The sequence below is a fragment of the Notolabrus celidotus genome, chromosome 10 (genome assembly GCF_009762535.1).
Source record: "Notolabrus celidotus isolate fNotCel1 chromosome 10, fNotCel1.pri, whole genome shotgun sequence".
NCBI classification, from domain to species: domain Eukaryota; kingdom Metazoa; phylum Chordata; class Actinopteri; order Labriformes; family Labridae; genus Notolabrus; species Notolabrus celidotus.
The window spans coordinates 11,925,210-11,948,690 of NC_048281.1; the positions used below are offsets into that span (position 1 = coordinate 11,925,210).

The 23,481-nt window shown below is 42.7% G+C and overlaps 2 protein-coding genes across 2 annotated transcripts in view; both read left to right on the top strand.

Annotated features, from left to right (window-relative positions):
• The window catches only part of tgfbr2l (transforming growth factor beta receptor-like), a 15,512-nt gene extending 7,066 nt beyond the window's left edge, over positions 1 to 8,446 (top strand). Inside the window, 9 exon segments of the mRNA XM_034693271.1 lie at positions 521 to 678; positions 3,542 to 3,702; positions 3,705 to 3,752; positions 4,055 to 4,105; positions 4,108 to 4,772; positions 5,449 to 5,586; positions 5,690 to 5,831; positions 6,335 to 6,462; positions 6,539 to 8,446. Coding sequence (XP_034549162.1) covers positions 521 to 678; positions 3,542 to 3,702; positions 3,705 to 3,752; positions 4,055 to 4,105; positions 4,108 to 4,772; positions 5,449 to 5,586; positions 5,690 to 5,831; positions 6,335 to 6,462; positions 6,539 to 6,895 — 1,848 coding nt within the window. The 3' untranslated portion in view covers positions 6,896 to 8,446.
• A 4,326-nt stretch (positions 8,447 to 12,772) lies between these two features.
• Positions 12,773 to 23,372, top strand: lmln (leishmanolysin-like (metallopeptidase M8 family)). Its single transcript, XM_034694603.1, has 16 exons — positions 12,773 to 13,354; positions 15,550 to 15,653; positions 15,735 to 15,765; positions 16,283 to 16,365; positions 17,046 to 17,163; positions 17,407 to 17,585; positions 18,093 to 18,198; positions 18,634 to 18,728; positions 18,836 to 18,953; positions 19,066 to 19,173; positions 19,259 to 19,446; positions 19,714 to 19,846; positions 19,928 to 20,087; positions 20,409 to 20,539; positions 20,615 to 20,825; positions 21,043 to 23,372. The coding sequence occupies exons 1-16, from the start codon at positions 13,220 to 13,222 to the stop codon at positions 21,141 to 21,143; spliced, it is 2,001 nt and encodes a 666-aa protein (XP_034550494.1). The 5' UTR covers positions 12,773 to 13,219; the 3' UTR covers positions 21,144 to 23,372.
• Positions 23,373 to 23,481: the final 109 nt, after the last annotated feature.

The following is a 23,481-nucleotide window of genomic DNA, read 5'->3' on the forward strand; positions in this document are numbered from 1 at the left end:
AATAAGATACAGGTATGTTTTGTGTTCACCTTTGTCTGAATTCAGGGTTCAAGAAGCTTCATGCTAACACATTATGTTGCTAATCTTCGTTAGCTAACCACACCTAGACCCTGCTCTACAGTCAGTCGCCCTCAGGCAGAGCTGGAACACATTTACACCACTGACTGTTTTTATGAAGATAGAAGACGTGTCTCCGTCTCCTCCTGTTGTACAAAATAAAAATAAAACACCCAACAACAAAAGTTGGCATATTTCACATGTGGAGTTTTGAATAACTAAGATAAGAACTAACTATAATGACAGAAACTATGTTTGACAAACATTTATTTGACCTGTGCTTGATTTTACACTTTGACCCATGTCCCATCTATTAACATGGAGGGGGCGGGCTTATGACATATACTACAGACAGCCAGCAGGGGGAGCTCTATGAGGGCTTTTAAAAATAATTCACCAGACACCAGTTTGTCGTTTTAGCTGCTCGATCATCTTTCTCTAACTCTTCTTCTGTCCCCTGCAGGTCCTCCTGTTGTTGTCCCACGCCTTCAGCCACATGAGCACCAACCTGTGTAGGTGGTGCGAGTCATCCAGTCCGTTGTGTAAAGACAGCGTCTGCATGAGTAACTGCTCCCTGTCCTCCTTCTGCAGCGTAAGTGAGGAGATCTGCATCGCTATATGGTGAGTGGATTAAACCTGACAGGACTTATCATGATTATTCTGTGACTGAGTTCTTTATTTTATGTCTCTGTGCCAAACACAGTCATAGCTGGAAGCATTTTAATATAATATCTGAGGAATGCTCAGAGGGAAAGATCAAACTGTGGCAGAAACATGGACTCAGCCTGAGGTCAGAGGTCAAATATCAGAGCTTGCTGTGACCTCATATCCGTCCAATCCTTAGAAAGTCTCTTTCTATGGTTTAAAGTCTGTTACGTGAGTTATTTTGGTGCAACACATCATGTTTGCTGTAACCTCAGATAATTTGTGATTTTTTATATCTTGAACTGTGACCTGATAGGATGACGGAGGCGTCCAACCAGGAGGCACATTGAAGGCTAAAAGTCAGTGTTTGTTTACTCTAAAGTCATGTTTTTTCACTTTAATGTCACGTTGATTACTCTAAAGTCTCATCTGTTTGCTCAAAAGTCACTTTTGTTTATTCTAAAGTCAAGTTTGTTAACTCTAAAGTCATGTTGTTAACTCTGAAGTTGAGTTTGTTTACTCTAAAGTCACGTTTGTTAACTCTGAAGTTGAGTTTGTTTACTCAAAAGTCACGATTATTTATTCTGAAGTGACATTTATTTACTCAAAAGTCACATTTGTTTACTTTAAAGTTATGTTTGTTTACCTCCTAAGTCATGTTTGTTTATTCTGAAGTCATGTTTGTTTACTCTAAAGTCACGTTTGTTTTCTTGTCAGCCACGTTTGTTTTCTTGTCAGTCACGTTTGTTTACTCTAAAGTCTCATCTGTTTCCTCTAAAGTCACGTTTGTTTACTCTGAAGTCACGTTTGTTAACTCTGAAGTTGAGTTTGTTTACTCAAAAGTCACGTTTATATTATTCTGAACTGACATTTGTTTACTCTAAAGTCACGTTTGTTTACTCAAAAGTCACGTTTCTTTTCTCGTAAGTCACGTTTGTTTACTCTAAAGTCACATTTGTTTACTTTAAAGTCACGTTTGTTTACTCATAAGTCATGCTTGTTTGTTCTGAAGTCATGTTTGTTTACTCTAAAGTCACGTTTGTTTTCTTGTCAGTCATGTTTGTTTACTCTAAAGTCATGTTTGTTTTCTCTAAAGTCATGTTTGTTTCTTGTCAGTCACGTTTTTTTACTCTAAATTCACGTTTGTTTACTTTAAAGTCATGTCAGAGAGATAATAAGCGGTAACTACAGGAAGTGAGCAAGTAAAGGTTCTGGGTCTTGGACCTTCAGGTTTAGAAGTGAGCAGGTAAAGGTTCACGGTCTTGGTCCTTCGGGTTTATAAACAGTGATCCACATCTTAATGATGTCTTCAGTACAGTAAATGACCTGCAGCAGTCTGAGTCTGGTTTGTGCTGAGTTCAGTCTTCAGTCTGGTCCTGTCTCTGAGATTTAGGGCCCACTCTGTCTTCTTCTCATATAAAGAGCAGAAATAAAACAGTATGTCCTGAAGCCTTTGGAGTCCCTCAGAAATGCTGAGATCTCAACGTGCAGTCAGACACGCTCATTGTTTTCCTTCAGCTGGATCCACTGAGCCAGCAGAGTCCGGCTCAATACAGCTAAGCTGCTTCAATATGTTGTCGATCAGCACTATGAAACATCCTGGAGTCACTGCTCTCCACCCGCTACTGTTGCAGGAACAACATGTGACTGCAGTTATTCATTCTTGATTTCAAAGCTGAGGAGGTAAAGCTGAGGAGAGCACGTCGACCTCTGAGGCATCAAAGCTGTCAGAGCGTTCATAGACTCAGCTGGCATCACTTTCTTCAGACTTTCTGCTGAGCTGGGCTTTTGTTTGGATAGCAGAGCGACGCTGGGATCCCCCTCGCTGCTCCCCTCTCATTTCCTGTTCATGTCGGCCTGCCAGCCCCTCCCAGATAGCTGCAGGAAACCAGTGATAAGAAGGAGCATGGAGAAGAAAGAGAGGAGAGGAAAACGCTGGTTCATTCAGGTCAAAGTTGACATGGAGCAGCTCAGACTGTCTGCAAACTTACTGCTCTCTGCAACTATCAGTTAGCCAAATAAAAGCTACGTTCAGCATCAACCAGGAGGCTTTGGAGAAACAGCAGAACACCATCTCAGTCCAGTGTAATGACATCCTGGCTCCCATGGTTGTTAATCTGAGGAGGATTTCTTTCTCTCTATAAACAGATATCTGCATGAAGAGCAGCTAACAATCTGTTCTAGGTCAAACATTTACACTGAGACACAAATCTGCTTGATGATGTCACTAAAGACAATCAGAGTTTAGATTTCCTGACTTCCTGGAACACAGGATCAGAACTGATGGATCCCACCTCCATTCAACACACAAACATTGTAAAAGTAGTTTTCTTCTCCTCTTGAGGACAGACCTGACAAAGCTTGGAAAGAATTCTGTCTTTCATGTCAGAATTCTGAGAACAAATGGAAATTCCGTGAAGAAGGTCAGACCTAAAAAAACAGTGTGTCTCTAACAACAAGTGTCTCTAATCCTCTTTCCTAGACCTCCATTCAACAAACAAACATTGTAAAAGTATTTTTCTTCTCCTCTTGAGGACAGACCTGATAAAGCTTGACTTTTGACTTTTGACTAATCTGCATTATGATGTTGTTATTTCAGCAAACTTAAGACCCGTTAATTACAAGAACATCAGTTTCTGTTTCTGGTTCATACCGCTGAAGGAAGCCAGAGTGAAGCCTCTGTGGAACGCACTGTTTACTGTGAAGCTGAGACTCAACACTAACAGATGAATGGGCGCTCCTTTTGTATCTAAATCTAAATTCCTGCTTCACAGTGTCAGGCTCATTAACTTAAAAAGCTGTGCGAGACTTATCTAATCAAGTGATTCTCTTCTTTCAGGAGAAAGACCAACGACACAATGACGGTTCACACCATGTGTCATGACCCATCCCTGCCACTAGAGGGCGTTGACCCAGCACTGCTGCGTAACTTCACCTCCAAAGAGTGTCACATGTTCCCACAGCCTGCTGAAGATGGGGACATGATGGTGTGTGGCTGCCATAAGAGCAGGAGTGCAACGACAAGCTCATCTTTGACAAGGGAGCCAACGGTAAGACGGACAGATGAGTGACAGATGAAGGATGTTAGCGGATGGGTTGATGGTTTTTGGGTGGATGTAAGGGGGAATAATTACACTGATGAGTAGATTGAAAGCTAAAGAAAATATGTTGTTGCATCGACAAGGACATTATTGGACGACTGGCTAAGGATGAAGGAGGGTCAAATACTGTATGGTGTAGACTCAGTGTTGAACCCTGACCCATGCATGGGACAAAATAAAACAGCTGGATTTATGGCTTATTAACACTTATCCGTGGATGGATGATTGATGTCGGTAATTCTGTTCTGCAGGATTCTCTAAACTGCAGAGTAAAGACGTGATCCCGGTGGTCGTGGTCAGTTTGGTCCTCCCATCCTGGTTGCCATGGTTGCCACAGCCGCCTTCTACTTTTACCGCACACGGCGGCCGGACAAACCCGGCCCTTCTGCACGCCCTCACTGGCCAACCAAACGCACCCAGGACCTCTACCAGGCCTTCGACCTGCCGTGTGGAGGAGGAGGAGGCATGAACGGTCCTGGGACTGAAATGGAGGAGTCTAACGCCAAGGTGCCCAACAACGACAACATCAGTGACATGACAGCCTGGCAGATGTCTGAACCACTGCCCATCAAGCTGGAGGCTCTGGTGGGGAAGGGGCGCTTCGCAGAAGTGTGGAGGGGATGCCTTCTGGAGGGGGTGAAGGGCGGAGTCAGCAGCTATGAAACGGTGGCGGTGAAAGTGTTTCCCGCCGTAGAGTATGCCTCCTGGAGAAACGAGTGCTCCATCTACTCAGACCCCAAACTGGAGCATGACAATGTGGTGCGATTCTTTGCAGCTGTAGAGAGGGGCCCACCTGGCCACGCACTCAGGAAGTACTGGTTGGTTTTGGCCTATCACAGCTTAGGGAACCTGCAGGACTTCCTCACCGCAAACATCCTGACCTGGAAGGAACTCATTGTCATTGCTGGGAGCATTGCTAGAGGATTAGCTCATCTCCACAGTGACACAACTCCCAGTGGGGTTCCAAAGGTGAGCTCAGTGTATGAACTGTTATGCTAACTAAATTTAGCTAGCATCACGCTGAAGGTGGAACCAGGTAAAAACTCTGATGCACTCTCTGTCACTCAATAAGCTCACAGCTTTGAACATGAAGTAATCACTGAGTGAGATTAACAGGGTAATCCGCCCGCTCATCTTAGTCCAGTGTCTTCATCGTGAGAGGACGGTCCTATACTCATCAGCTATGATCTGATGTAGATGAAGGCTGTGGAGACGAAGGCCAACATGTCAGGGCTTTTTCTGTTGCTAATTGTTTTCTGGACCAGACCTCCCGTCCTGCTCGCTCAGTGTTTACAATAATTCAGAGCAGACTAAAAGGTCTGCTGCTAATATCTGTTCATAGGTATATGCTAATGAATCCTGCAGCATTCAAAATAATCTGTTTCTCTGCATGCTTCCAAACCTGGCTCAAACACGAACACTAAGAGCAAAATGGAAGAAGGTTTGTTTATAATCACTGACCTTCTTCTTTAGCACTCATGTCAGATTGGAGAACCACGCACCTTCACCAATGTCTGTCTGGATGTTTTGATTCTGATCCTGCTGAGGTGGTTTGAGTTGCATGATTTGCTCACGTTGCTCGCGTTGCTCGCATGGCTCATGTTGCTCACGTTGCTCACGTTGCTCATTGCCTTTGTCTCTGCAGGTTCCAGTTGCTCATCGGGACCTGAAGAGCAGTAACATCGTGGTGAAGAACAGGAGGGAGTGCGCTCTGTGTGACTTTGGTCTGGCGTTACGATTGGACCTCTCCTTGACGGCTGATGACTTCGCCAACAGTGGACAGGTTAACATCTCACTTTTAGTGGTTCAGCCATAGTAATCTATCAAAGAGCAGAACGTGCGTTTGATGTTTTGGTTGTTAAAGTTGACTCTGTGGTGTCGTCCAGGTGGGAACGGCTCGCTACATGGCTCCTGAGGTCCTCGAGTCCAGGGTGAACCTGGAAGACCTTGAGGCCTTTAAACAGATGGATGTTTACTCCATGGCTCTGGTCCTCTGGGAGATGGCTTCTCGCTGTCAGGCCATCGGTGGTAAGAGCTCTTCCATGGGTCTATCTAGCAAAATGCTGATTCTCCAAAGAGAAGGTGTGGTTTTTAGATGTTGAGTGAAATATCTCTGCAAATAATGGACAGACTGTCAAAATACACCTGATCTCTTAAACAGGTCAAAGGTTTCATGTCATACCTCCACTTCTGCAAGATGGATTGGAACTATCTTTGGTGCAAACACTTGTTATCCCTTGATTATGAACTCTAGAAAGTTTGGTGATCTCCTGACTTTTCATTCAGCTCTGGTTGAAGTTGATCTGGACTGAAATTTCTCAACAACACTCCGATAAAATGAGCAAAGCGATCAAAGCAAATGCACCATAACAGTAAAGGTGTTAGCCTGAAAGGGAAACAACCAGCTGAGAGATGCTACCAGGCTGTAAGTCTCAGGATTTGTTCTTACATTGTTCACCACACAGTTTCTGCAGTCGTATAGAAACATACAGTATGTGGGTGTATATAAAATGTCTGATGTGTGTGTGCAGAGGTGAAGAGCTATGAGCCGGCGTTTGGCTCCAAGGTCTGTGAGCAGCCCTGTGTGGACAGCATGAGAGACCTGGTGCTGAGGGACCGAGGACGGCCGGACATCCCCTCAGCGTGGATGGAGCATCAGGTCTGGTAGAGACCGGAGAGTCTCACGTCTATGCTATTTATATATCAGATGTCTAACTCAATTTTCTGTCCTCCAGGGGATGAGCGTCTTCTGCTCCACCGTTACTGAGTGCTGGGATCACGACCCGGAGGCCCGACTGACAGCCCACTGTGTGGTGGAGCGCTTCAACGTCCTACAGCAGGAGGAGGAGGAGGGAGGAGTGCAGGAGGATGACGAAGAGGAAGAAGATCTGAGGTTAGACACTAACACAGAGGGGAACGGGGAGATGGAAAAGGACTCAGGAACTCCAGACAGGAATCAGAGTCCTTCCTTCAGCACTGCTGCTTCGTCGCCTTCGCCCTCTTCCTCTTTGCAGACTCCTCTACAAGACTCAGATAGAGGAGGCCCAGAGGTTTCCCATGATTCTCTGGTGCACACTGGTTCTGTGGTGTAAACAGTGGACCCCGTCGAACCATCCTGTTGCTGGCTGTGTTACACGTCTGTGTGATCGCTTCAGTGTTTCCAAAGGGACAATAAGTGACTCTAAGTGGCCCTCAGACTTATCTTTGGAGGGGAATAATGCGATACCACGAAGCTGACCCCTCTTAATGGAGTGTACCACTTCTAGCTACACTGGCAACAAGTTTGTCGCACAACTCAGACTGAATATTTTCAAAATAAGGGACCGATTTCCAGGAAATTGTGCAGAGACGCTCCTGGACCCTGGATAGTGATCATGACTGACTTTGGTGATCCCCTGACCTCAGCTCCAGTGACACCAGCACGATAACTAAAAGGCCTAAACCCCAAACCTAAAACCTAAAACCTAAGTTGTACAAAGCATGCATACACCACAGGCTCTGTGTCGCTTCAGAGTAGTAAACTCTGTGCGGAGGGCAACCTGTAACCCTGTAACACCTCTGCAGTCATTGAAGAATGATTTCACATCAATGAATGTCTGCATAAAGACAGATATCTTGCATGCAAGTGTCACTAATAATCAACTGGGAGAGGTCTTTACTCCATTCTCACTTTGCAAGTCTCTGTCTGACTGAAGTCAAAGGTGATGCATGAAAACAGGAAGTCCTTGATAGCTACTTGCTGAACACCTGAAGCCCGGAAAAGGTGCTCATCGCTCCGAGGCATTAACCTTTGTTAGATGGTAATCAATGGGATCAAGGTTGTTGAGCCCATTTTAGGAAGTTCTTAAAGCCAACGTAAAGAAACGTCAGAGAATCACCAAACTCTGTTCAGTGCATCCTCTGGGGGACATGACCGTCATGAACCACAGTCCCTAACACTATCTGACCACAGCAGGAGTATTTCAGTCTGATCCATCACCGTCCCTTTAGCAACGCACGGCTATTAAGATAACACCGGTGATAATCTGGCTGCACGATCCGCCATCACACAGATACAGGAAGAACTTTGGTTTCTTCTGAGACGTTCTGAACGTTTAACCTGAAGACCCGAGAGGACAGAACCAACCGGAACGTGACACTTCAGTCAGACGTGAGACGGAGAAACAGAAATCTTCAGAGCATCAGTCGGAGTTCTGCAGGCAGAGATGAACATTTAACTTTTGTTGTCTGAGGATTTTCATTTGTTGGAGCTGGTCTCCGTTATTTTCTAATTGCTACTGTTTGCTTTTTTCCTGTAACCGACTTCTCTGAGTAAACAGAGGAGAGCTTCCCGTCCTGTGAAATGTGTTTGTCTGACCAGTCCTTGGATCCATTGAGTTTTCCTTTTTTAATGATAAGGTCAGCCTTATGGGTCGTGTACTCAAACATGCACTTAACTTTATTCAGTGTTGATGAAAAGATGCCAAAACTGGAAAAGCCTTCCAAAGAACTGATAATCTGAAAGGCTGAGGATCCAGAGACCAGAAATATTTTTCCAACCAGCGTGAAACACAAACACTGAAAACCACTAAGAGATGGAAAACTCAGAGACTCAAATGTTTGTTTTTCATTTTGTAATAAAGTTTGTTTTCTGTTTTCGATGAGTGATGTTTTTATTCCATTTCTGTCTCCTTCCATCCGTTATTACACACACCTTCAAACTCTGAGGGGAAAGATGGAACAGTGTGTCCTGATGTTTGTCTGATCAGGTTTTATCTGCTCTGAAATGAAGTCTAAAAGTCAGTTTGTACATTTAAAGTGGTGTTACAGGGCCTCTCATGAGGCCATACAATGTATACTATGCAATGTAATACAAGAAGGTCAGGTTGGATTTGATATGAACTTTACGTTACATTCTTTTACGTTACAATATGTTACTATACGTTACGTTACAAAACAGACGATGCGTTAGGATACATTTCGATACGTCACCATATGTTACCATACGATACATTACCATTTCCATACAATCCGATATATGATATGCTACATTACCTTACGTTACATTAATGTTACGTTACCTTACGTAACGATATAATGATATGTTACATTATTTTACATTACAATGTTACGATACATTATGAAACAGACTATACGTTACAATACGTTGCCATACGATATGATATGCTACGTTACCTTACATTACGTTACATTATATTTCGAAACGATACGTTACAATACGATACAGACTATAAATGCTACGCTACATTGGGCTGCGCTACATTACGTTCCGATATGATATGATACAGATGATACAATACAGACAATATGATACGAAACAAAACGATACATCATGTTGCAATATAAATGATACATGTAGTGACGTTACGTTATGCTATGTAACCATACGAAAGGTAACGTTATGTTATGTTACATTTCCATACCATATAAGTTAGGATATGTTGGCTTAGGTTACGATATGTTATAATATGTCTAGTATAAGATGATACAGTGATCAGGTTGTGTCTCATTAGATTTAAAGGAACGATGTCAGAGAAGCTTTCACCTTGTCTTTAGGCTGAGTTCAGACTTTCCAACTGAAGCATGATGCTTACAGTTCAAACAGGTATGAAGTGATCTGCTCTTCATCTTGGTAAGAAAATCTTTTTTTTCTTTAATCTCAAATGCTTTTTCATACCTCTAGCATAAAAACTGAAACAGATATGTTAGAATTTTTAATACCGGTCCCTTGTTCAGAGTAAATTGGTGGCTTTATAAAGCTCACATTCTTTCTCAAACAACAATTAAAAGTTGAGTTTCCAACGTCAGAGACTCAATGAAAGAGAAACTGAAACCACTAAAAGTTTACAACAATGTCTTTAAAGTTTTGGGTTGGAGTTGAAATAGGCCTGAATGAGTCGTGGTGGTTAACAGCACTTTAATAAGCCTGTGGTTTAGGAGACAGGACGGACTTACTCTCTCTCTGTCAGAGACCACAACACAGAGAAAAATGAGGAGAAACGCCTGCTTATGATGATTATAAAAGACGAAGCTGCTGAACTGATCCCTGAACACAAACATGATAAATATATCTCTGGACTTTTACAGAGAACACCACTCAAGAATCAGATACTGGGATACAAAAGAAACCAACAAACTGCTGACGGAGCAGAGGCGTGTGCTGACTTTTCCACCAGGTCGGCCCAAAGAGGGCACTGACTCATGTCAGGGTGGGCTGGAGTATGTCTGAATGTCTGAGTGTCACACACATGTCTGAGGAGCGTTTATTCACTATTTCTGTCTCTGCAAATCACAAATCCTTTAACCTCTAACATTAAAGCCCCGGTGACACATTGTACCCGGTTATGAGACATACAGTTTCTCTATATGAGCTAAAAATGCAAACCAGACCATCAGGAAGAGGACTGATAATCCAAGAGGCAAGAGGGCTTTCTTTGTCCACAGGGGGTGCCAAAATCAACACCAAAAGTTCCTCACAGGAGCTTTAACGTGACATGAAGTGAAATAATTTTTAATTTAACATTAAACCTTTTTACTTTACGAATAACTTAACTAAGAAATATCTACCCTCCATGCTTTTTTTGCACTGTCTACTTTGCTACTTTGACACTAGAATTTCCCTGTTGTGGGACGAGTAAAGGAATATCTTGTCTTATCTTGTCTTATCTTATCTTATCTTATCTTAATAGTTTAAGGACTCAAAAAGAAAGTCTGTCTCTCAAAGTTGATGTTTTAACTACAAACAAAATAAAATGTTCTGTATTAAGATTTCATCAAAGCTTTTAGCAGCCTGTTTACAACCTAGAAAGTGGGAACGCAAGTCCCGCCTCTGACCGGGGAAACAGCCAATCACAGTGAAGTAATTTTGGGAAGGGCCCATGCCACCCCATAGCTGCTCCTTGAACCCGCCCCCGTAAAGACGTACATTATTCAGTTACTTAAGGTCTATTTAGACACAAAAAAATTATTTTATCATACATTACTTAGATTATTAATTTGAATCACACCTTCTATTTCTACCTCCCTGATGAGTGATTTTGTTTGTATTACATGTGAGTGGCCTGTAGGGGGCGGTATAACATCAACATGTAGAGTTATTAAGAGCATGATATTAGTTGAAAATTTTGCTTTAGCTTGATCAGCAGAGTTAAAACTAGAGCTAACTTCTATTAAACAAAGGGTGTTTAGATGGCACGGCGGCACAGTGGTTATCACGGTTGTCTCACAGATACTCCGGCTTCCTCCCACAGTCTAAAGACCTGCTCCTTAGGTCTTCTGATCCATCTAATCGGTCACTGTGGTCCATCTCTGTTAACACTCAGTTAACCCTCAGTTAACCCTCTGTTAACTTCGCCCCCTCCCCCACTGACCTGGATTAGCTGTACACTTACTGAATGGATGGACGTTTACTCACTACTCATAAACTTAAAGCATTACATGCTGAAACTGATTAAGTATGATCATAATGAAGTTTCACTGAATGACCAGAGTCAAAGAAGGAAGCATCAGAAGAAGAATGAAGGTGATCAGATGAGAGACAGAGCAGCTTTCATCGCTCCTTTAACCACCAGAGAGTTTTTCATTACTCAGTTAAACTGAACCGTCCATCTCTAATCACATTCAGCTCGTCTGTCTGTCTGTGAGCTTAATCAGGTTTGTTGTCTGTCTGTAACACAGTGTGAGAACCAACATCAGACACAGACACAGAGGGTGAAATGTTCAGGATGAATCATGAAACATGAATGAATAAATAAATAAATAAAATAAAATAAGTAAATAAATAAATAGGGTTACATTCTGTGGTATTTTATTATGGTAAACATTGTTTTCAGGTTTGTTAGCAGACTGTACCCAAATGGATATATTGTTGTTATTGTGTTAGTACTAGAAAACGGAAGCAGCACAAACTGATTGATATTTGATACAGATAATAAGAAACAGACCTCTAATTTTATCAAGAAACACAAAGACTCAACTTGCATTACAATTGTCTTTTTGCTGTTTTACTGATTACCAGATATTAAATGTGTGTTTATTTATTTCCCTTTGTAACCTCTTTTTTCATATTGTTCTTTTAACAAAAAATATGGTCATTGTTATTACAAGTATTGTTACTGTGCTGAGTCCAGTAAGTCCCAAATAGTAATGGTTTTTTTTTCAATATTATCTTGTGCACAAGATTACAACCTGTGTGTAGCAGATAATAACTTGTTCTCACAAGATAAAAACTCCTGTGCACAAGATAGTTAACTTGTTCCCATAATATGCTTATACTGTGCACATGATGATTCAGTTTGACAAAACATGTTGTTTTGTAATTTGTTTATTTAATTTCTGTCTGGTTATTGACGATTTTTTGACAGCAGCGGCAGGTGACCACCCTTGTTCTTGTTCATAGTTCCATGTACACTGTTCTATCTTTAATTAAGCTGTAACAGAGTTCTTTTTAAGTGAATAAGTGAGCCTTATCTGGCAGAGTTTATCCTGAGCAAATTGTCAGGTCTGTCCATAAGAGGTCATTGTGTGTCCACTATTATTGTTTCTTTTTCACAATTGCTGGGAAATTTAAGTTATCAGAGAAGTGAGAACACATAATGGATGAACAAAATCTGATCCATGGTCTATGACCTTACCTTCTTTGGACTCTTATTCCAGGATGGCTCACTCAAAACAAACAAAACTGGAAGGACTTTTGTTTTTACTTTTACTAATGTTGCGATACTGTTGTATCTACGTGTCCATTCCAAATAAAGATACAGTTTAAAAAAAACAAGAAACATAATGTTGTAATTCTACAAGATAATTATATTGTGCTGATAATTATTATTCTTATTGTTGTTGTTTTATTATTTGTATTATTATTATTGTTGTTATTGTTGTTGTTGTTGTTGTTTTTGTTGTTATTGTTGTTGTTGTTTTTGTTGTTGTTGTTGTTGTAAAGGAGTGGTTATTGCAGTAGTAATCATTTTTATATTTATTCAGACACAATAACGGGAACAAAAACCCTCCACTTCTTTTATCGCTGAGTGACTGCTCATGTTAACAAACGATCTTTGTATTTCCAGTTACTGTTCCTTAAACTGTAAATCGTCCTCGGTTTTACTGACTGAGTGGCTCATCACTCTTACAGACGATCTTCGGAGCGCCGGTTTCTCTCCAGCTGACTCCGAGCAACAAACCGGGACAAATCGGGACCAGCTGTCAGGCAGATCCCTCCCGTTTACCGGCCGGTGTTTTCTCCATCACTGCTGTCATCATTTCCCGGATTAACCAGGATGTCAGACATTCCCGCGGAACGATAACATGTCCTGATTCACCCTCCGAGCGATGAATGAACCCAGTACCGAGCGGACCGGACCGGCGGAGGTTCTGTTGACTTCGGGCTGCGGAGCTCCGCTCGTCGGGCCGGGCAGAGGATGGAGCCGAGGCTGAACGGGGAGGGCAAGCCGTCCGTGTCCTGGATCCTTGGCCCTGCCCTCGTCCTCTCCGTCCTGGCTGTGTCGGTGAGCTGCCATGGGGCGTGCAGACACCGAGTCCCCGGTCCCGACGAGGTGAGTCCTGGTCAGACCTGATGAGTCCCGGTCAGTCCTGATGAGTCCGGATGAGTCTATGTCGCCGAAGACTCCATACAGTCTGTGGTCCATGCTAACGAGGCTATCTGTGCTGCAGCGTTATGACAGGAGGAGCTAGGCTAACTAGCAGGCTAACTAACTGTTTTAATCTGCATGTGAAACTCGATAAAGTTCCTCCTGTAAGGAGTGTTTACAGCAAAATATACAGTGTGTCACTTTCCAGAGACTGCCCAGGTTCTGTCATGATTTTAAATATTATTTACATTTATTTTAAAGGCGTCTAATATAAAAACCTTAGCATGTTGAGTTAGCTTCATGTAGAGATTTGCCTTACAGTTAGCAATAAATCCAACAGGCGAAGATGACACTATTTATTTTTGATAATATTAACTGTGTTTATTCGCTTTGAACTTAATGTTTAGTTTTTAAAGACAAATATAAACTGATTTACAGAGATTTATTTTATTCAATGGAACAGCTCATCTTTTGCCTGGGTTCCCCCTAGCAACAAGCTCAACCACACTTCCGGGTTTCTTCAGAATAAAAGTCTCGAAACGTAGATTTGAATTTAAACCATAGACTGTATAATAAACTATATAACTATATATTGAACTGCTTTTAAACAACGAAAGAATTATCCCACATCCTTCCATCATTCTTTTTATGAGTGAATATTGATATGTAGTGTAAAATATATAGTTTTAGTACCTCTCCAATGAATCTGGAAAGAACCTCAAAAAGAGGATACTTTATTTCTTACACTTTGTTATTATAAAAACAGAAAACAACAATAACAACAACAAAGAATATAAAAACATATCATTAAATAGTGGGTCTGCATTTATCAGTTTTAAGTAAAGGCAGAAGTTACGCGGATATGTATTTATTATTACTATTATTATTAATACAAGACACGTAACCAGTGGTGGACAAAATACACAGCTTCATTTCTTTTCTTTTTTATAGATTTAATTTATAGATTTTCAGTGTATAGACAAGTAACACAACTACAGAAAAAATACAGAGGTGGGCAAAGACAGACAAGTACACATTTACACATACACACCTACAAAAATAAAAATAAAAAAAGTAAACAAGGGAAAACCTGTTCTAACAAGATACATCATTATACATTTCTAATGAAGTATTGGTACATCACAAAAACCAACACGGATATATAGCGACTTTAGGTCATTCTCGATAGGTAAGACAGAAATGGTTGCCACATCTTGTCAAAGGCTGCAGAGTTGAGAGAAACATTGTGTCGGATCTTTTCCATATGTAACACATTGGTAATTTCTTCTTAAAAGAAGGGACATCCTAATTTTTCAGCTTCATTTCTTGAGTCAAAGTATAGATCGACCTGATCAATTATTACTACAATACATAAAAGTTAAAGTCCTGGGATATTTGCTCTTGAAATACTTCAGTATTTCAAAAATAATTGTCAAAAGTATGATATTTGTCTTTAAAATGTAATAGAAAAACGGCTTGTCCCTCCCAAAATCATATTCAAAACATGTATTTAAGTTCAAATCACAGGTAAATTTACTTCATTACAGTCTGCTACTGCATGTAACCTCACGTCAGTCAGGGTATGAAAACACATTCACTCAAAATAAAGTTAAAAATATATTTTTAAACTAAGAAGAGTTCAAAAACAGACACATTTGAGTTATAATGTTGGTGTATCAACCATGCTCTGTCTTTATCAGGTAGATGCGCAACGTGAGAAAATGAAAGGAGTAAATATTCAAATAAAATGTATAAAATTGTGCTGATACATGAAACACACGTGAAACATTGGTTTTAAAAAATAAAGAGAGTTTGAATAACAGGTTTTACAAGATTTAAGTTGCAGCATCTGAAAGGAAAATATGTTTTAGGCAAATTTAAAATGCCGGATTTAAAAGAGAGAGATATTCAACTTTATGAGCTTTAAGTTTTTATTTCAACACTCTCTACAGTAAATGAATGAAGGTAGAACAGAAACACCTGTCTGTCTGTAAACATTAGTATGAAACACATCCTCAGAATGATGCTACACAGACTGATCATCACAAACTAAACACGATAACCTTCCTGTTGTTAAAGTTTATTGTTTACTTGCCTGAGTCAGGAGAGCTCTGTGAATAAAGTCTGAATGTCTGTGTTCTCTTTCTGTCTCCTCTCAGGTGGTCCATCATGTTCACCTGAAGTCTGAGCGTCTGACCAAAAGAAGCTCACCTGAAAACCTCCAGCTGAAGATCAAGATCATCTATGACTACAGCGTGGACCTGTGAGTGCTGCAGCAGAGGATGAATTATTCAGCAGTCGTTCCTCTCTGTGACTTCACTAAGTTTTCTGTTCCTCTCCACAGACTTCCTGCAGACAAGAGGAGACTTGTGAAGGTGAGGCACACCTGAATGTGACTCGTACAGAGTGCTGTGAGCACAGTTTGTGAGAGTTACTGATGAAGAGATCATCCACCTCTGTTCATCTGACTGTCGATCAGAGGGACAATGAGGCAGAGCATGATGCACCTTCAGCTTACTTTCTCATGTGCTGTAAACAAATCAAGGAATGACTTGTAAAACCATCACCTCTCGGTGCGAGTTGTCTCACACTCTACGACACAGATCAGGCGTAAAAGGACAGTTTTTGTTGACTTTATGTGCAGAGACTCTTAGTTAGCCTTCTGTTGCTAAGCTAAAGCCCTTTCATGCTGTAGTGATGTTTGAACATCAGTTCACCTACAAAACACTGTTAGGGGGCGAGGTGATGGACGTGGTCAGAGGTGTTTCAGACTGTAACAGCGGTGTGTGTGTGTGTGTGTGTGTGTGTGTGTGTGTGTGTGTGTGTGTGTGTGTGTGTGTGTGTGTGTGTGTGTGTGTGTGTGTGTGTGTGTGTGTGTGTGTGTGTCCTCAGGATAAGCTGTTTCCTCAGGCCATAGATTACCTGCAGAGAGCCTTCAGTGTGAGACGCAGAGTCGGACCAGTTCTACTCAGCAGGTGAGATCAGGTCGTCTCTTACGTGTGGAGGTTATGAAAAGTGAATCCAGTGAAACTCAAACACTGTCAGGTAAGACACTCCTGCTGCATGCTGGAGCTCAGACTCACTGGGCGAGCTGATGTGTGAACAAAGCAGGTAGACCTTACTGCATGCAGGTGTGAGGACGTTTACATCATGAGACTGGTCGGCCTAATGAAGCTGCTTCTTCCTCCTCGGTGCTCCCAGCAGGTTCTTTTACAGTCTGTGAATAAGTCCAATCACACGCAGCGCTGATATGCAGAGGAAGCTGTCGTCTTTGTGTCAGACTCTGCTTCACCGTCATTTAAATATCCTGTAATATTAAACAGTGACCACCACAGCGTCCTTACTTCCCGTCCTGCCTCCTAAGTCTCCCTCCTCCCCTCTAACAGGGGAAACTTCAAGCTGGGAGAGACATGAATCCCAACTCTGGAATATTTTATGGTCAGAAATTTATAAAAAAGATTTAAGAGAGACTTGGAGGTCGGTCCACAGAGTCTGGTTTTACCTGAGGATGCTGATCCCTCAAACACAAACCTGCTGCTGTCGTCTGACCTTCTATCTTTGTGAAACTCTTTCAGCTCTTTTGAGCTGCAGGACTCTGAAGTTTCGTTCAGTGTTTTGTCCTCATGTTTTTTTTTATCTATCCTTCAAATCTTAGACAATGTGCAACCAACCAGTACCTGAGGAAGAGAGATGACCCTCACCGCTATTGCCAGGACGCCTGTGCAGACGTCACACGCTGCGGCCCTGTCATTGTGCCACAGCACCACCTGCAGGTGAGAGAGGGACACAAAGAGGGCTAACAGCATGCTAGCAGCTCGTTAATTATTATCCTGAAGGATGTGCTATTATAAATTCAGCCGTACAGTTGTCATGAATAGAGAAATTAGCTATAGAGACCCAAACTGTTTTTGTACCAGGCTGTAAACATGTTTATTTCTGTAGTGGACACTGGAAGAACTGCAGGTTCCCATATGTTTCATTTCTCCGCCGGCTCTCACCTTGTTTTTCTCTTGCAGCAATGTAAGGTGTGTAGTGAGTCAGGGAAGTCGTGTGGCCCCTCAGGACCTCCAGATGGCCCTGGTGTGGAGGGTTCCGACTTTGTGCTCTACGTCAGTGGCATCACTACGGAGCGCTGCGGACAGGAGAACATTGTGGCCTACGCAGCGTACTGCCAGCTGGAGGCCGAGCTGGACAGGTGAGGAGGAGGAGGAACACACAGAGTCAGATCTTTGACACACGCTTTTATTTTTGGGCTGTTAAGCATATAATTATTTCAATCACCATTAATCATGTTTATATTCACCTTTAAAATTGTGCAATTTTAATCGTTATAGAATACTGTATATTAACGGTTTCTTTGTCCTTATCTGCTCAGGGAGTTTTGTATCTCCCTGATTTCTGACAGGGCTGAGGGTCTGAATCACAGAACGTGTTTGCCTTATTAATACGTTAGCTTTGAAAGCCCTGATTTATTTATGCTCTGATATTTCAGAGTGTTTCATCAGCTGTCTGGTTTTGTTTTTTAGTTTTCGAACGGATTAAAAAAATCCAGTTTTGTGGGCAGCCAGAGTTCAGATATCAGAAAGATTAACACGGATATAAATCTGTGCATCGTCTGCATCACACCCAATAAAACATTTCTGCTTGATTCAGCTCTGATTCCTGCTTAGTGTGTGTTCATGCGTGTTCGTGTGTGTTTCAGACCTATAGCGGGCTATGCCAACCTGTGCCCCGCCATGATCTCGTCTCAGCCTCAGGAGTTTGAAGGGATGCTCTCCACCGTCAAACACGAGATCATCCACGCTCTGGTCGGTGAAGACTCGTCCTTCTTTGTGTCTCTTTATAAACAGACAGATTTATTTGAAACCTGATCTTTGTTGTCCGCTCGGAGAAGACCTGCTTTCACTTTTTGTTTACTGTTCACACTTTCTGAGTTAATCCCAGAGTTTATGATGAAGAGGATTAACCGTCTGGAAACAGCCGTCCTGCTGGGAGACACCTGAGCTCTTTGTTTTCATGATCCTGTTCAGATAGATCTAAAAAATACAAATCTACAACATACATCTCATAACCTCAGAGCTCTGCAGGTTTATAGATATGAAGTCAGATATTCAAGAGTTACACAGTCACATGACCTTTGAGCTGCAGTCCCAAGATTTGAGTATATATTAAAGAGAGTATGCAGATGATTTGTGTGGATGTGTGTGCTTTCTTCTAAGTGCTGTTCCTCTTCTGTCCACCAGGGGTTCTCAGCCGGTCTGTTTGCCTTTTATCACGACGATGAAGGAAAACCTCTGACGCCTCGTTTCACCAGCGGCCTGCCCGCCTTCAACGAGAGGTGAGGACGGATTAACAACAAAACCTCTGAGAGTCTCTACTGACTGCTGGTTCATCGCACATAAATCTGTGTGTGTGTATGTTTGTGTGTCTGTGTGTGTCTGTCAGTCTGGGTCTGTATCAGTGGAGTGATGCAGTGATCAGGAGGGTGAGCAGACTGTGGGACATCAGAGGAGGAGTGATGGTCCGACACCAGGTCCACGTCCTGGTCACTCCTCGAGTCGTGGTGAGAAACTCGTCTCTGCGTCTCATTCATGTTTTTATCCCACTTCCTGTTTCTGATGCTGGATCTCAGACTGTGGATCATGTTTGATCTGTGCTCCTCTCTCCGTCTGCAGGAGGAGGCCAGGAGACACTTTAACTGCCCTATCCTGGAGGGGATGGAGCTGGAGAACCAGGGCGGGACGGGGACCGAGCTGAACCACTGGGAGAAGAGACTCCTGGAGGTCAGCACACACACACTCACACTTAGATATGTCTTTAAAGGAGAAACGTTATCGTTCACATCACTTGTTCTCCTCCCTCCATCAGAACGAGGCCATGACGGGATCGCACACTCAGAACCGCGTGTTCTCCCGGCTCACGCTCGCCATCATGGAGGACAGCGGCTGGTACCGAGCCAACTACAGCCTGGCTCAGAGGCTGGACTGGGGCCGCGGCCTCGGCTGTGACTTTGTCATGAAGAGCTGCAAGTTCTGGATGGACAGACAGAAGCAGAGGTCACTGTCTTTATAACATCGCCTCCATTTTATTATCAGTTTAGATTCATTTAAATGATTTGTGATAAGATTTAATGTCAACTTGCAGAAGACGTAGCATTTCCTGCTGCAGGACGACTCTGTTCTGCACTTAAGAGTTTCCCTAAAAAGCTTCTTTTGTTTTGATGCTTCTCGGAATAACTGGAGTTTCATTTTCCTGCATTATTATCTTTATTTAACCCTTAAATTACAGAAAAGTGTGTGACGTCATTGTTGTTGTTGTTACAGGCGACATCCTGTGACTCCGTTCTGCGACACGGTGCGAGCGTCACCTCTACAGCTCACCTGCAGACAGGACCAGCTGGCTGTGGCTGTCTGCAACCTGCAGAAGTATCCTCAGGATCTGCCGCTGGAGTACCAGGTACACCACACAGAAACAAAAACCAGAGACGCTCTAAACCATCTATGAGCGGGTTCTCATGTTTTCATGTGTTTGTGTCAGTACTTTGACAGGATCCCAGATGTCTCCAATGATCAGCTGTCCCTCTTCGGTGGAGCAGTGGAGATTGCTGATTTCTGTCCGTTCAGTCAGGAGTTCAGTTGGCACCTAAGCGGAGAGTATCAGAGGAACTCGTACTGCAGAGTGACCGAGAACCAGCCAGGTAAACACACAGCTCAGACTGATGCTCATGCCATGCAGATTAAGAACACAGAGGTTAGGAACATTTGGGGTTCTGGTCTCTGTCTGTAGTCTGAGTAGTATCCACCAATCAGGTGTTAGCAGGAAAAACAGTCTGTATGGAGAGCAACAGCAGGTGTTCTAGAATTTTGACATCTCTGATGTCAGAATTCTGAGAACAAATGGAACATTCCATGAAGAAGGTCCGAGCTAAAAAAACGTCAGGGTCTCTATTCCTCTTTCATAGACCTCCATTCAACAAACAAACATTTTAAAAGTAGTGTTGTGTGTTGTGTGTGTTCAGACTGGTGGAGGAACTACGGGGCTGAGCAGTACGGTCCGGACTCTGTGTGTTTGTACCAGAAGTCGGCCTTCGTCATGGAGCAGTGCACGAGGAAGATGACGTACCCGGACTGGGGCTCGGGCTGCTACAAGGTGCTGCTGATGAAGACTCAAAGTGTTCCCACATAATCAGATATATAACGTGTGTGTGTGTGTGTGTGTGTGCAGGTGCAGTGCTCGGCTCAGGGCCTGACGGTGTACGTTCAGGATCGTTCGTTCGTCTGCGTGCGGCGAGGTCAGCTGCTGAGTGTGAGCGTGCGGATCAACGACTGGGTCTATAACGGCGTGCTGGTCTGCCCTGCCTGCACCGACTTCTGTGACGACTGTCCCCTCCCACACCAGATCCCGCCCATCAACGCCTCCAGGAGCAACCCCATTGGTCAGAATCACCGTCCTTATTTTACACTTAAATGTTCAGCTGATGTTTTTAAAGGAAGAACAGGAGAGGACCTGAAGATTATCTCACCTGTGTGTGTATTTGTGTGTGTGTGTGTGTGTGTGTGTGTGTGTGTGTGTGTGTGTGTGTGTGTGTGGTGTGTGTGTGTGTGTGTGTGTGTGTGTGTGTGTCTCTGTGTGTGTCTCTGTGTGTGTTTCAGACCCGTGCTCTGGCTCTCCAGGTCTGGCCTTCACTCTGTGGCTCCTGCTGCTGAACCTGCTCCCTCTAGTGGCCGGACTGCTGCTCTGCGACTGCAGCTGATAACTGAACACACACGCATAGCTGGAGATTTCACACACACACACACACACACACACACACACACACACACACACACACACACACACACACACACACACACACACACACACACTATTTGTTCTTCGCTCAGCCTGAAGATCAGGACGCCTCCTTTCTCTCCTCTCTCCTGACGTCTCAGTCGGGATCTTCTCTCCATCATCCCTCCTCAGGACCTTTCTTTTTATTTCATTCTTCCATGACTCTCTTTCCTCTCACTCTGTCGGGGATCTCTGCTGAAGCTGCGCTCACTTCAGATCAGCGATATCTAACGCACCTTTTCTTTGAGCGAAGACGGCCAACTCAAGTCAGCTGATGGCTTTTACCCACAATGCAACTCTCTCCTTCAGCCTGGGATCACCTCGCTTCATCAACACAGAGGTTTCCTTCCTGCTGCAGCGTCTTCAGAGAATCTGTTTTTTAAACTGATCACTAATCCGACTTCAGGAGTACCAGACTGTGAGGATCGCCCTCAGATCAAAGACTTCTTCTTTGTCTCTCTGTGAAATAACATCATCCCAGAAAGAAAGTCCAGATATCTGTCCCTGGTGCTCTCTGACGGGCAGAGGAGGATTTTTAGTGACAGCTGTTCAAATTGAAGACCTGGACGTCTTTTTAAAATCTGCCCCCTGCAGTCCGGTGACACCTGGTGGCTGCAGGCTGTAACTGCTCCTGTTTTTAATCTTGTACCCTGGAAACTTGTAATGTATATATTAACACCATACTTTCCTAAGACGCATCACCTGTTTTTAGAGGCAGATGGGTGCGGGGCTCAACTCTGAGACAGGTGTGTTTGTTCTCCTTTCTTGACACCTTTAGTTTCCTTCATGACGGACATCAGCATATCTGTGGGGGTCAAAGGTCAGAGCTGAGGCGTCTGAGATTAATCTGCAGAGATTAGAGCAGATGAATATTTTAAACTCAGTCACATGATGAGGGACACGCAGGAGAGGAAAATAAAGCCATGAACACACCTGATGCACAAGCTGTCAATCAAAGGGAGGGTCACGTGAAGAAGAAGAAGAAGAAGAAGAAGAAGAAGCCATAGTTTGATGAAGATGATGCATAACGTTTATGTAAAGAAAGAAAAAGTTGCTCTCATTAATTTTAGTTTTTTTCCCCCTGCAGAGATGTTAAACTTCGAGCAGGACGTCTCACTCCGTCGTAGAATCTGATGTTTATTAAGAAAGTAGAAGGTTTGCTGGATCACTCCAATCCCTTTACACACTTCCCACATTTTAGTTTTGTATTCCTGACATGTTTTAAGCGGTTCTTAACATTTTAGCCAAGAACATACTGATTTTCATTTTAGCATCAGAGGTATAAAAATCTGATCAATGAGATCAAAACTACAAGTTTTCTGTGTCAAAATCACAGACAGTCGTCGTCATCCTGCAGAATCATTTCGTCACCAGTTAATGTTTTTATATTTTACTCGTAAAACCTTGAACCTCACCGTGCATCTTGTTGAAACTGTAAGAAAGGAAATGTCAGAGTTAAACAAATGTTTAAATAACTGTTTACATTCAGACGCCATGTTTGTTTGTTTTAATTTTTTTATTATCTGATGGAAAATGATTGACAGGCAGCTCCTCTGATTGATCTCATGTTATTTATTTTCAGTTAACATCCTGTTAGCATCAGGATACTTCATCTCACATTCAGTGACCACCAAACACCAAAGCTTTGTACAAGTTTGATCCCTCACTTCTTCTTCTGATGTGCTTTAGTGTAGCTCATTAGCTCGTTAGCACGTTAGCTCATGTTAGGTTGCAGCTTCATGGTTAAGGGAACAGAAAATCTGGCCTTATCGATGAAGGACTTTCTCTTTATTATTTATTCATACGTATTCATCACGTCTGATCATGTGACCATGTGATCACATGACTGACATGACTGACTCTGTTGATGCACTGAGAGCTGTTAGTTCAGGCTGATGATTTAAAGGAACATTTCACCTAAACTGACTCACCTTGGTCATTTCCGTTGATGTAAATTTTTACTATAACGACTGAAGGAGCTCTGAGGAGTTTGTTGAAATGAAATCTAAAGTTTTGTTTTGACAGAATCTTGAAACTGTCCCTCGACGTCAGAAACACTTTGATTTATTGAAACGATGTTTTTGGTTTTTAGAAAAAGGGCTGCTTTTTAAGAGACTTTTGTCTTTGGAATAAATGCTGTCTGAACCCCACAGAGATGTGTTTGCTTCTGTTTGTTTTGATGTTGATGTTGGTGCCCCCTGTGGACGATGCAGGTCCTCTCTCTTTGCTGGTCTTCTACTGTTCACATCAGAGGTGATTCT